This window comes from Carlito syrichta, unplaced genomic scaffold (assembly GCF_000164805.1).
Source record: "Carlito syrichta isolate Samal-C Ts95f unplaced genomic scaffold, Tarsius_syrichta-2.0.1 Scaffold304601, whole genome shotgun sequence".
In the NCBI taxonomy this organism is placed as follows: domain Eukaryota; kingdom Metazoa; phylum Chordata; class Mammalia; order Primates; family Tarsiidae; genus Carlito; species Carlito syrichta.
In genome coordinates this window covers 1,025,291-1,039,635 of record NW_007248697.1, presented here as the reverse complement: position 1 = coordinate 1,039,635, position 14,345 = coordinate 1,025,291, and the positions used below count along the sequence as shown (strand labels likewise).

Sequence of the window (14,345 nt, the reverse complement as noted above, 5' to 3'; positions counted from 1 at the left end):
ACAACAAATATTAAACACTTAGCTAGCAAAAACCTTGTTAATAGTCTAACAGCTTAGAAGAGTTTTTGAAGTCTTCGGAAGGCCAAGTGTGTGGTGAGACCTTTTTATTTATTTGGTAAGTTTATCTGTAGTAACCAAACGGATTCAATATCTTTATGTTACTTTTATTATAACATTTCCTCAAAATAGTCCACAGTTCTAAATTTTGCCATGAGGTGGCAAATCCATCCCTGAGACGGCCTATCTTTCCTGCTTTAGTAAAATTCTAAAGACAATGTCAATAAAAGATAGAAAATGATTTTCACTACATACAGTGCTATTGTGAAGTAGTTTGTATTTAGGGGTGATTTAATTTTTATTGCAAATAAAGGGGGGGATTTAAAAACAGAGTACTAATAGTTATGTGCAATCTCTTTATCTTTATAAAATTTCCCTTAAAGAAGGCTTGAAGGAGTTAAGAACTTGTTCAAGGTCATAGGAGCAGCCAAGTGGAAGAGCGAACCACTTGGCTTTGAACTTATGTTTGACTGTAAATTCTGTGTATGTGAAAGTATACTTCCTGTGACAATGCTCCCTTATCTTCACAGACAATTCAACAGAATGCGCAATTAACAGAGGCCTTCTAACTATTTTATCCTATCATAGATTTATCCCTGTAAAATTTACCCAGCTCTGCCTCCAACAGTAAGAAATTACTACAACAGAGGATAGCATCTCTTTTAGTTTTCCATATAGATATTTTAAACCTATATTACACACAACGGCAATGATGGTTTCTCTACATATTCCAGATTCTTAAATTAGAAAAGAAAGGAAAACGGAAGGAGAGAACTTTTTTTTCCCTTTTGGGCCAATTTAAAGTAAAATATGTTTGAATAATCACAGTACTTAAATAGTAATTTTAGTAAAAATATACTGCTCTGTAATCATTCCTGGCATTTCCAGAAATAGATAACACTCTGGAGAGAAGCAAGTGGACCATGGGTTCACAAAACTGAACTGCCAAAGAAAAAGGGGAAGGAAGTGAAGCTTTAATTTTCAATCCCTCGAGTTTTGGAGCTTAGAGAAGTTTTTAAACAAAGGCCCAGTTATAAGTCTGTTCCCGTGAGGCAATCCTATATAATTCGGGACACCAGACTAATGAATGCAGACGACAGAAAATTGCTGCAGTTTATGGAGGCAGCTATGCAGAAGAGAATGTTTAGGCTACTGCAGAGATGTGGAATTTGAGGTGCAATTAAGTCGGGACTCTGTCGCTTGACCTCAAGTGACTTTATTAGGCAGTAGCTACAAGATTACCAGCCTAATTGCAACGAACGAACCATATTTATTTCTTGACGGCCTATCTTTCCTGGGTGACGTCGACTACATGAAGGCAGGTGTCTTTCTCGTTCCCTGGCACAGTACCTGGCCCATAGGACATGCTCAATGACCCTCTTCCTGATCCAGAACTAACTGCGGTCTTCTGACAAGAGCTGGGGATTTGGGGTAGGCCAAAACTAGCTTGAGGTCTTTGCTCCTCTACTTCTGAGCTGCTATTGGCAAGTACCCAATACCTAACCTGTGAAGTGAGACAGTCCCAGAACCTGCCCCATATGGTCGTGGTGAGGATTCAATGAAAGAATGACTGTCAGGCCCTCAGCACAGGGCCGAGTGCATAGGTGGGTCCCCATCATGACGGCTCTTAAGAATTTGGCTTCGCGTCATGGGAGTGGTACCACTCATCTGATCTGAGGCTGGCATGGGCATGCAGAAGACCTGGGTGAGCTGGTTACCACGTAGACCACTGCCTGCTGTCATCTGTTACCAGTTTCTGATTTGGCAGATCTGCATCCAGACCCAGAAATTTGCATTTTTAACAGGCATCTGGGAGTAATTCTGATGCAGGGGGGTCTCTGGACCACCCTTGGAGAAGCACTGCTTTAGAAAGACAATCCTCAATTCCCAGATTTCTGAAGAGATAGGGCAAGCTAACAGGAGTCACATATTATTATATGTGATGCTCAGCGGTGGTAATAAAAGAAAAAGACCAACTAGCATCTTTGGAGGGGAAAAAAAAAAAAAAAAATATATATATATATATATACACACACATATACATACACACACACACGCTCATATGTATATTCTATTATACATTTCATTTACATGTGCTGTATATAATATATGTATTATATATCTTTGGAGAAAAAATATATATAATCTTATTTGTATATTATACATTTCTTTTACATGGACTGCATATTATATATAATATACTATATAAAATATATGTGTTATACTATATGTAATACATGTAAATGAAATGTATTTCATTGAAATTCCAGCAACATTTATTTACTCCCGTATTTACCAGTGACAGTGTCCCATGCTTAGTCTCTGCCACCTCATTTCTTTCTACACTGTCCCCTTGACAACTAGACTAGGAAAAGATGCCCCCGTGCTTAGTGGAGAACCCTCCCTGTTTCCCTAAAGACATGACAAGCCAACCACATAGTCGTTTTGTGGGGGAAGGATATCTGGTTTTTAAACTCAGCCTTCTGCATCATTATTTTTAATGCTGAGGGCTGGTCTCTTTGAAATCCATTGTGATTTATTTCTCTTAGGTTTGATTTATTTTTTATTTTTTTGAGTTGGAAGTCTCACTCTGCCACTCAGCCTGGAGTGCAGGGGCACCAACATGTCTCGAACTCCTGGGCGCAGGCGATCCTTCTTCCTCAGCCTCTTGAGTAGCTGGGACTACAGGCATGCTCCACCAAGCCCAGTGGTTTGTTTTTCTTTGTTTGTTTGTTTGTTTTTAGAGACGAGTCCTCCTGGTCTTGAACTTCTGGGCCCAAGTAATCCTCCTGTGTTGGCCTCTCAAGCTGTGTGAGCCACCACACCTGGCATCTCTTAGGTTTAGATCATTTTACTAATATGTAAACTTAGGAGACTCAGAAAAAGTCTAAAAGGGTTTTCTTTTTTTCCCCAAGAAAAAACTTTCTAACACAAAAGTGACACAGATAAATGACACGCGTGTGAGTGTTCCTCATCACTACCTTGTCTCAGCCCAGGGTGTGCTAACTACAGCCCCTAGGATTCCCAAGCTCTGGTCCCATTTCCGGGCCTGGCTTTTATTTGCTGATAAAGCAAGTGTTCTTACGGGCATATGAACTCTTCCAGATCCACCTAAAAAGCAAGTTTCACCAGATACTGAAGACTGGCAGGAAGCTGGCCTTTAATTTTTTTTTGGCTTGTATGTTTAAGGAAAGAAAAGAAAAAGAAATACTCTTCCTTCGCCCACGAGTGCTGGGAACTCAGGACCCCGGAAGTGAGAACTCCCCTTACCAGCAGGTTCTCCGGCTTGATGTCGCGGTGCACGATGTTGAGGCTGTGCAGGTACTTGATGGCGCTGGCCAGGTTGTACAGCATCCCACTAGCATCCCGCTCAGTGTACTTGTTCGTGGAAGTGATGGCATCGAAGAGGTCTCCGCCCTGAGAAGAGAACAGCAGGGGAAGCAGTGCATGAACAGATGGACCACCAGGGCCACCCGCAGAGGCCACTGACATACTAGAGGACGCGGCAGCATGGACCTGGCCTCTTTGGGTTCCTAAGGGCTTTCCCTGCCTCCTCCCTCTTCAAGGCCCGGAGGCCGTAGGCTGATTTCTCTCAAGTGACACTTTCACCAAAGAAAGGAGCAGGGTAAGACGCTTCCACCGCGAGACACGTGGCGTTTCCACAGCTCCCAGCCAAGGAAGGCCAAGGGGGAGCCGTGTCACCGGGCCAGAGGCCTCGTGACACGTGGCAGCCCAGGGGCACGTGCTACCTGCCTCACGCTGACTGCCAGCGAGGGGAGGTTCAGATTCATCATCCTCAACCTCCCCTGGTGAGAAACAGGTAATGCTGCAAATTGCATGCTTGACACAATGTTCCGCCTTGTGAAATTAGCAAGACACGTGCACACAAACCCCTTCAGACTCCGGGTTTAGCTCTCTCTGAGTGGGGAGTGGGCGTAGTGTTTTCTTTCTCAAGACTGTGATTTTTTGTAAGAAACAGAGAAAAGAGCCAGAGACTGTCGTTCCAAAGATGAGAGAGAAAGGGAGGGAGGGAGGGAGGGCAGAGAATTTTCAAAGAAAAGTTTTCTAGGACCGTTATTCATCTGAACTTTTGTTACCCTGGTTCCTTGATAACATATTGCTGTTTGATGAAACAGAGTGGTTTTCAAGTTTCTATTTCAGTTCCATTTATTCCAACCCCTTTGGGGGTGGGGGGATTTGGGTTTGATTTACTAACAATGTCTCCATCATTCTTGCCTATGGTGCACCCAACAGCCAAGCACAGTAACCAATGGTATTCCTATGTGGCCCGATGGGGCTACGGAACTCAGTTTTTCTTTTTACAACAGAGAAAGCAAAATAAAGTCCCAGCAGTTTTTCAAATCTGCCTCTCTGGCCTGAACTCTCTGCTCTCCTGAACAATCTCCACTCTGGAGATTTCTCTCACTGTTCATTAAGCCTCACTAGTTCTCAAACTAAGCACATACTTTTTAAAATAATAGAGACAAAGTCTCGTCATGCTGCCTGGGCTGGTCTTGAACCTCTAGGCTCAAGTAATCCTCTTGCCTTGCCCTCTCCTCCCAAAGTGCTAGGATTACAGGCGTGAGCCACTGTGTCTGGTCACTTTTTTTTCTTTTTCCAAAACGAATGCTTTCCCTTTCAGCGTCCCGCTTCTCTCAAAGGCGAGGCTGCTATCCGTGGGTTTGCAGGATGTCTCGTGTCACTCAAGAAGGCAAGACAGTCATTGTGGTCTATGTGAGTTCCACAGCAGGATATGTGAAGCTATATATAAGGACTCTGCAAAGATGCCACTATTCTCTCAGCCATCTGGTCTCCAGGCATCCTGTAATCCCCTTTCTTCTTCATCCTCAACAAAGCAGTCCTGGGCCCAAGTGATCCTCACACCTCAGCCTCCCAAGTAGCTGGGACTACAGGCACGCACCATCACACCCAGATCATTTTTTTTTTTTTGAGTTGGAGTCTCACTCTGTCGCCCAGACTGGAGTGCAGTGTCCGCTCCCGGCCACCGCAGCCTCAACCTGCTGGGCTTCAGCGATTCTTCCGCCTCAGCCTTCCAAGTAGTCAGAACTACAGGCGTGCGCTACCATGCCCGGCTGATTTTTTGATTTATTGTAGAGATGAGGTCTCGCTGCCCAGGCAGGTCTTGAACCCGCGGGCTCAGGCAATTCACTCACCTCAGCCTCCCAAAGGCGCGGGATTACAGGCTAAGCCACCGAGCCTGGCTCAGATCATTTTTTTTAAATGTAAGAGACAAAGTTTTGTATGTTGCCCGGGCTCGTCTCAAATACCTGAGATCAAGTAATCCTCCTGCCTCAGCCTCCCAAGGAGCTGGGATTATAGACCTATACTACCATGCCTGGCTGACTTTTTAAAAAGATTGTTGTAAAGATGGGGTCCTGCTATGTTGTCCAGGCTGGTTCCAAATTCTGAGGCTCAGATGATTCTCCTGCCATGGCCTCCTGAGCAGCTGAGGTTACAGGCTGAACTATTTCTCACACCCATCTTTCTGGACCTCCCCCCTCTGCTGCCTGAGTGAACATTCCTGATGCATCCTCCCTGGATGGCTGCCATGTGGCCTCACAACCCGAAATGCTTCCTTCCTCAGCTCTTCATCTGTCACCTGCACACTGACTGCTCCCTTCCCTGCTATTTTCTGCCGCGATTTTCTTTCTCTCTTCAAGAAATCACCATTCCTCCTCCACAACCTAAAGAAAAAGGCTTTTCCCCACCCTTCATTCCTGTTCAATTTCATCTTCTGCCATGACTTAGGCCTGTTTTATTACCACTTGTTTTGTTTGAGTTGAGGTCTCACTCTGTCCCCCAGGCTGGAGTGCAGTGGCACAATCACGGCTCACCACAGCCTCACCCTCCTGGGCTCAGGTGATCCTTTCACCTCAGCCTCCCAGATAGCTGGGACTACAGGTGCATACCACCACACCCGGTTAATTTTGTTTGTTTGTTTTTTTGAGTTGGAGTCTCACTCCGTGGCCCCAGCTGGAATGCAGTGGCAGGCTCACGGCCACCCTAGCATCAGCCTGCTGGGCTCCAGCAATCCTTCCACCTCAGCCTTCAAGTAGCTGGAACTACAGGCGTGCACTACCACGCCCAGCTAATTTTTTATTTATTGTAGAGACAAGGTCCAGCCAAGTTGCCGGGACTGGTCTCGAACCCATGGGCTCAGGCAATCTATTGGCCTTGGCTTCCCAAAGTGCTGGGATTACAGGCTGAGCCACCGAGCCTGGTCTAATTTTTATTTGTTTATTTTTTTGTAGAGACAAGGTCTCATTATGTTGCCTAGGCAGGTCTTGAACTCCTGGGCTCAAACAATCCTCCTGCCTCAGGCTCCCAAAGTGCTGGGATTATAAGTGTGAACCACTTCATCTGACCTAGAATGATCATTTTTCAATACCGTTTATTGAATAAGATTATAATATTTACAGGAAGGCAGTTTAACTCTTCACCTTATTATTAGGGCTGTGTTATTTTTCTAGTATGTTACTGACTAAATGCTTAAAGCTTGTCTTTACAAAATGGTTGCTACCTTTGGTTATAGTTCATAAAAAAGCAAACAATTTTCTATTACAACAATGACGACAACAATTACATTAGAATTGGACACTTTCTGTGTTATGCAAACTAGTGGAAGCCATTCTTCTTTATCCTCACAATAACAGTATTTTTTTTTTTCTGAGCCAGAGTCTCATTCTGTGGCTCATGCCTGGGTAAAGTGGCATAACCACAGTTCACCACGGCATCCCGCTCCTGGGCTCAGGTGATCCTTCCGCCTCAGCATTCCGGATATCTGGGACTACAGACACACAACGCCATGCCCACCTAAATTTTCTATTGTTCTGTAGAGACCAGCTGGTCTTGAACTCCTGAACTCAAGAGAACCTTCTGCCTCGGTCACCCAAAGTATTGGGATTACAGGTGTGAGCCACCGCACCTGGCCACAATAACACTGTTAAATAGGTCCTTGTATGATTCTCATTTTACACATGCAGCAACTGAGACATAAAGTCATATACCCAAGGTCATGGACCTATTTGCCACAAGGCTGGGACCTGGGTCTTTGCGATATAATTTTCTTGCTAATATTCCTAATCACTGTGCTGGTGAACAGAAATAAGTAATGGAATACTGGTGGGAGAAAATAAGGGAAATATAAGAAACTATGATGTCTCGGCTGGGCTCGGTGGCTTAGCCTGTAATCCCAGCATTTTGGGAGGCCGAGGCGAGTGGATTGCCTCAGCCCGCGGGTTCAAGACCTGCCCGGGCAACTTGGTGAGACCTCGTCTCTACAATAAATAAAAAATTAGCCGGGTGTGGTAGCACACACCTGTAGTTCTGGCTACTTGGAAGGCTGAGGTGGAAGGACCACCAGAGACCAGCAGGTTGAGGCTGCGGTGGCTGGGAGCATGCTGCTGTCCTCCAGCCTGGGTGCCGGTGAGACTCCGATGCAAAAAAAAAAAAAAAGAGAAAGTATGATGTCTCCAATAGAGGTTTTCTTTCTTGTCCAAAACACGTACCTTTACTAATTCCATGACAAGATACAGTTCCGTTGGAACATCCATCTCCTCGATCAGAAGAACGATGTTGGGGTGTTTCACTCTTCTTAGAATAGACACCTCATTCTGGATCATGTGTTCCTGTCCAAGGGAACAGTTATCTTCATCGATATATGAGGGGGGACCCAGAAAAACTAGAATTATCTTTTGGAGGGCAGGCCTCTTGTAGCACAGGCTTCCCCCGCTAGGTGCGGGTTCTAGGAACCCATCGGCATCAGGGGACCAGCTAATGTTGCTGTGAGAGGCTGTGTTTGGCTTCAGTGAATTTTTTTTGGAGATTCTCTCAGGGTGTTGGCCCATGTCATGTTGGGTGATTGACACAAACCACCTGCCCACACCACGCTGAGTGTTCAGCAGGTTTTATAAAAAATGACGACATCCATGCTCCAAACTCCCTATTCACCTGATGTCGCCCTGAATGACTGACTTTTTTTGGGGGGGGAGGTTTGTATGAAAAAAGTCTAAAAAGGAAAACATGTTGCCGATGTGGAAGAGGTCAAACAAAAAATGGCAGAAGCACTAAAAGGCATTAAAATTGATGAGTTTAAAAACTGCTTTGAGCAGTGGAAAAAAGTATTTTGATAGGCATGCTGTATTAAACAGTATTTTGAAGGCGACTGATGTTAAAACAGGTAAGAATAAATATCCAACTTTTGAATAAATAAATTCCAGGGGTTATTGGGGGTCCCCCTTTGTAAATAGAACATAGGAACTGCTAATTCAAATGGGTACAACTGCACTGTTAAGGATCAAGAGAGACATATTTTGGTAAAATACAAGTGCCTCTTATGTTCTGATGTTCAGGTACTCTAGGATGGCCAACAGATGTTGACGGTCTTTAGGCAATGCTTAAGAGTTCAGAACCCATTGCAAGCATTATGATTTCATGTAGAAGGACGGAATGAAACCCAGATCACAAAAGTAAGGGAAGGAAGTAGACAAACCAGCAAACAAAGAAAAGGAAAGACATCCAATCATTCCAACTAACTTCTATTCCAGGGATACTTACAAAGTTATATTCTAATAAGTACATCACCCCAAAGTGCAGCTCATAGGGTGAGCTCGTGATTATTTGGGGGCTGATCTTTGTGTTTCTTTCTACTCCCTGAACGCTATATTTCAAAAGAACAAACTTTATACATACTTTGCCTCGACATTTGCTTTTCTTGATGATTTTCAGAGCATACTCCCTAGCAGTTGACCTGCAACGAGAAAATTTGTTTTTTTAAACAATAAAATTTAATGTCAGACCAATAGAATCATTTTGAAAGGGAATGACTTCTTACGCCAAAGATCTTGTATCACAGTGTAAATATTTTGTGACTCTTTTTTTCAAGGAAATATATGTGTTCACGGGTTGACCAAGCATAATATGCTGGCATAGAGAAATCCTGAGGTGTTTCTGTTGCCAGACTTGTAAGAAAAACGCTAGCATGTTGGTCACGGTGGTTCACGCCTATGATCTCAGCACTTGGGGAAGCTGAGGTGGGAGAATTGCTTGAGCCCAGGTTCGAGACCAGTCTGGGCAACATAGCCAGACCTCATCTCTACAAAAAATAAAAATAAAAAAATTAGCCAGGCCTGGTGGCATATGCCTGTAGTCCCAGCTTCTCAGGAGGCTGAGGTGGGAGGATTGTCTGACTTCAGGAGGGCGAGGCTGCGGTGAGCAGTGATCATACCACTGTAATCCAGCCTGGATGACAGAATGAGACCCTGTCTCAAAAAAAACCAAAAAACAAAGTACTAGCATTGCTGCTACCACACTTAACTTCTCCTCCTGCTGGACTGTTCTTCCCTTCCCTCTGAAGTGACATGGGGGAGTTATTTAAAGGTCGCAATACAACTAAACTCTCCCTCCTACATCTATCACAGAGGACGAGGGTGCTGACTGTGCTCCATGCAGCGACCCTAAGAATGGAGAGTCTTGATTTCAATGCTGCCATGTCACTTTGGGAAAGTGAGTTGATTTCAGTTGTCACCGCCATTTTCTTTCTATGAAAAGAGAGAGAGCCATTATAGGCCCAAAGGGTCATGGGAAGCATAAAGCAAGGGTGAGTTTCCACCCTTCTTCTTGCCTCAAGTCTTCCTTGAGGTGCTCTGTCCACCAAGGGCAGCTGTGATCGTCTCCTGCATGGTTGTGAAATTCCCCTTGAAGGCCCCTGAGAAGGAGTTCACGCTCTTTCGACCTCAATCCAGTGTGACAGCCTGTGTGAGCTCACCTGGAGAATCCGTAGATGATATGGTCAAGGTATAGAGAAAGGGATAAAACCATTTTTAGAGCTTCCTGTCACCCCTTGGGCCTATGATGACTGTCTCTCTTCAGAGAAAGAAAATGGCGGTGACAACTGAAATCAACTCACTTTCCCAAGGTGACATGGCAGCATTGAAATCAAGACTCCCCGTTCTTAGGGTGGCTGCATGGAGCACAGTCAACACCCACCTCCTTTGTGATAGGTGTAGGGGGAGGGTTTCGTTGTACTGCTACTTTTGAATAGCTTCCTAATTTGCACGAACATTTCTAAGATACTGTAGTGCCAAACACAGGAGGTGTCTATTATCACAGGACATAATATGCACTCAATAATCATAATAAACCACGGCTTCATAAGCATTGCTGCTTTGTTTCTGGTGTGAAGCCAAGAGAAAGTCCAGCTTTTTATGAATCTGAATGGATACAATGGGAGTAAGATTGATTAAGAACAAAATTTTAAAACAGGCTTTTAAGAGTTTCAGTAGGGTGAATTATTTTTTAATTTTTTAATTTTTTGAGTTAGAGTTTCACTCTGTCACCCAGGCTGGGGGTAGTGACACACTCACAGCCACCGCAGCTTCAACCTGCTGGGCTCAGGAAATCCTTCTGCCTCAGCCTTCCAAGTAGCTGGAACTACAGGTATGGGCCACCATGCCCGGCTAACTTTTTAAATTTATTGTAGAGACAAGGTCTCACCAAGCTGCCCAGGTTTGTCTCAAACCCCCGGACTCAGGCAACCCTCTCACCTCAGCCTCCCAAAGTGCTGGGATGACAGGCTGAGCCACCACACTCAGCCACAGTAGGGTGCATTAAATAAAATTTCCTACTTACATGTGTAGAGTAAGAAAATGACTTGCCTAGAAGCAAATTGTGAGACTAGGCACTCAAAATGTTTTGAGGGCATTTTAAGAAATGGTTCATGTGGCTGAGCTCAGTGGCTCAGCCTGTCATCCTAGCACTTTGGGAGGCCAAGGCAAGTGGATTGCCTGAGCCTGCGAGTTTGAGACCCACCCGGGCAACTTGGTGAGACCTCGTCTCTACAATAAATAAAAAATTAGCTGGGCATGGTAGTGCACACCTGTAGTTCTGGTTACTTGGAAGGCTGAGGCGGAAGGATCACCAGAGCCCAGCAGGTCGAGGCTGCAGCGGTCAGGAGCATGCCACTGCCACTGCATTCCAGTCTGGATGACAGTGAGACTCCAACTCAAAAAAAAATCCCCAAAAACAGTTCATGTCATTTACTTCTAAAAAAAAGTCCCTCCTGTTATTCTTCCAGGTCCCTGCATGGTGTAGCCTGCAAAATGTACAATAAACATTGAGTGGTTATGATATCATTGAGTTGGGATTATAGGTGTGAGCCACTGCGCCTAGCTACTCTGCCTTTGCTGATACTTCATCCAAGACTGCCATGGCCTGGTGGGGAGGCCATGCTGGAAGAAGGCGTGAGCCAGGCCTTGGCTAAATGCAGGGCTTGGTGTGCTAGGTATTCTCACTTAAAGGCCAGACCATTAGCAAGGCTATGGGGTGGAGGCGGAGAAAGAACACTTTGGTAAGAGGTAAGCCAAGTGATTTAACCTTGGAAATCAAAAGCAGGTGGGCCAACATAGCGAGCAAGTGACATTACTCACATGCGAAGGTGTCCCTCACGGAGGGAAGCCCCATAGCACGTAAGACCACAGGGTCCCTTAAAGTAGCCTCTTCTTAAGAGGTTTCTGGATGTTTTGTTTACAAATTTGAAAGTACTTAGTCAAGAGGAAACCTAAAAGCTCAAGTGTTGCTGGATTCTGTTTTCCCCACATCACGCCAGAATCACGATAAAGCAGATCTGAGACAGGAAAACACAAGTGATTCCCTAACTGGTTTAACACGTTCCAGTGGATGGCAGGGAGCTTTGTCCATCGCAATGAGTGCTTGGGTAATCATCCACAACCCCAGGCAGCACCAGGGAGAGAGGATGGAGGCTTGTGAGGCCCAAAAGTAAAAGCTGGAGTTCCCTCCACTACCTGCACAGAGGGGATGGGTGGACAGGATTGTGCTGGTCAGGAGAGAGGGGGGCTTGTTAGCTTGTGATTCCTTGGTTTGCCTTTGATCCTTGTTTCCCTTGAATGAGCAATTTCTTTTCTTTTTTTGAGTCAAGGTCTCACTCAGTCGTCCAGGCTAAAGTGCAATGGAGCAATCACAGCTCACCGCAGCCATGACCCCCTGGGCTCAGGCGATCCTTCCACCTCAGCCTCCAGAGTAGTTGGGACTACAGGTGTGTACCACTGTTCCGGCTAATTTTTAAATTTTTTTTGTAGAGACGAGATCTTGCTCTGTTGCCCAGGCTAGTCTCGAACTCCTGGGCTCAAGCAATCCTCCCAGTTTAGCCTCCCAAAGAGATTTACAGGCATGAGTCATTGAGCCCATCCTGAGTGAGCAATTTTAAAGCACTCAAAGCAAAGGGTGGGGGCAGGATCCAGGAGGGCTGAATCTTCTTCTACTGCCATACAGACAAGAAGCAGAATCCCCAGTGAGGGAGCTGGTGTGTTGGCTCCCATGAGGCAAACCAGCAGGTTCTGTCCTAAGCCAACAACTCGAGGAAAGAGGAGACCACCTTGGGGTGGCCCCAAAGCTTCCTAAGAAGAAGGACCTTGAGGGTTTCCTACACAGAACCTTCTGTAATGGGATTAGATGTTCCCTTACATGTATCCTTATTTTATACTGGACAAGTTCCATAGAGAATCATCAATTTTTTTTTTTTTGAGTTGGAGTCTCACTCTTTGTTGTCCAGGCTGGAGTTCAGGGACATGCCTGAGCCCAGGAGGTCATGGCTACGGCGAGCTGTGATTACTCTATTACATTTTAGCCTGGGCGACAGAGAGAGACCTTGACTCAAAAAAAGAAAAGAAATTGCTCATTCAAGGGAACAAGGATCAAAGCTCCCTCACTGGGGATTCTGCTTCTTGTCTGTATGGTGACCTACTGAGCTTAGGCTATCCTTCCTTCTCAGTCTTTCAAATGGCTAAACTACAGACACACGCCACCACACCTGGCTAGTTTTTGCGATTTACTGTGGAGATGAGGTCTCACCAAGTTGCCCAGGCAGGTCTTAAACCTCAGGGCTCAGGCAATCGTCTGGCCTCGGCCTCCCAAAGTGCTGGGATGACAGGCTGAGCTACCACGCCCAGCCGAGAATCACCAAAATTAATGCGGCCCCTTGTCTTTGATTCCTTGAGGGCAGAATTATGAAGTCACATAATAAAACCCTTAACTCCTAGAAGTATGTGTTTAGAAGAAAGTAGCTAGCCTAGAAAATGAGCCTGAAAACAGGTGTTAGGACTCAATATATACCGTAAGAATAAAAATGTAAGTGTTTGTTTTAAATGAAAACACTTGGCAAGAAATAATACCTTAAAGAACATAGCTGTCTTCCTACACACCTTGAACTTTGAGGACTGCTGTATAATTATCCTGCCAGCGGTGACAAGCATGGTTCTTCGGTGGATTCAGGAGTGAACAAGACCTGGTCCTTGTTTTCAGGGTGTCTACAGTTGGTGTATTGTGAATGCTAGACAGTTGGGTTACTGGTGAAGAAACAGCCCATTTGCTTGTTTTTTCCTGAAATTACATTCTTTATTATTATTTTATTTTTGAGTTGGAGTCTTGCTCTGTCACCCAGACTAGAGAGCAATAGCATGATCATGGCTCACTGTAGCCTAAAATTTCTGGGCTCAGGCAGTCCTTCCACCTCAGTTTCCTGAGTAGCTGGGACTACAGGTGTGAGCCACCATACTCAGTTAATTTTTTTATTTTTATTTTTTGTAGTGATGAGATCTCACTACGTTGCCCAGGCTGATCTCAAACTCCTGGGCTCAAGCAATCCTCTCACCCAGGCCTCTCAAAATGCTAGGATTACAGGTGTGAGCCACTGTACCCAGCCTGAAATTATATTCTTGATATAAACTCTCTATGTCACCACAAAAGCAACAGAAGACTTTGTCTTCCTCCTTGTCTTTGGGAAATCAGTTTGTAAGGTCACTTTCCTTATTAAGTGGGACCCTAGGGTTAGAGTCCAAATTACTAGAGAAAAATTTTCAAATTTTACAAACTCGAATTAAATTTAACTCTGTCTGTTTGTGCTAAAAACAGTCTGGAGAAAACTGTCTTGCTTAACTTAGCAATTCCCAACCCTGGCCAATTTTCTGCCTACCACACCCCTCACCCAGGGAGTGTAGCAGAATGCTATCAAAAGAAGAATGTGGCCATGCATGGTGGCTCATACCTGTATTTCCAACACTTAGGGAGGACTGCTTGAGCCCAGGAGTTCGAGACCAGCCTAGGCAGGCAATAGTGAGACAGCGTCTCGTAAAAAAAAATTAAAGAACTCAAATCACTCTATGAAAAAGATACCTGCACACGTATGTTTATTGCAGCATTGTTCACAACAGCAAGAACCTGGAATCAACCATGCTGTCCATCAAAAGTGGACT

At 44.9% G+C, this 14,345-nt stretch overlaps 1 protein-coding gene across 5 annotated transcripts in view; it reads right to left on the bottom strand.

Moving 5' to 3' along the window:
• Positions 1-14,345, bottom strand: part of DCLK1 (doublecortin like kinase 1) — a 373,078-nt gene that overhangs the window by 50,941 nt on the left and 307,792 nt on the right. For all 5 annotated transcript variants that reach the window (XM_021713540.1, XM_008060373.2, XM_008060372.2 and 2 more), the window contains 3 exons: positions 8,770-8,827; positions 7,587-7,706; positions 3,328-3,474 (listed from right to left, as the gene is read on the bottom strand). In XM_021713540.1, coding sequence (XP_021569215.1) covers positions 3,328-3,474; positions 7,587-7,706; positions 8,770-8,827 — 325 coding nt within the window. The remainder of the gene's footprint in view (positions 1-3,327; positions 3,475-7,586; positions 7,707-8,769; positions 8,828-14,345) is intronic.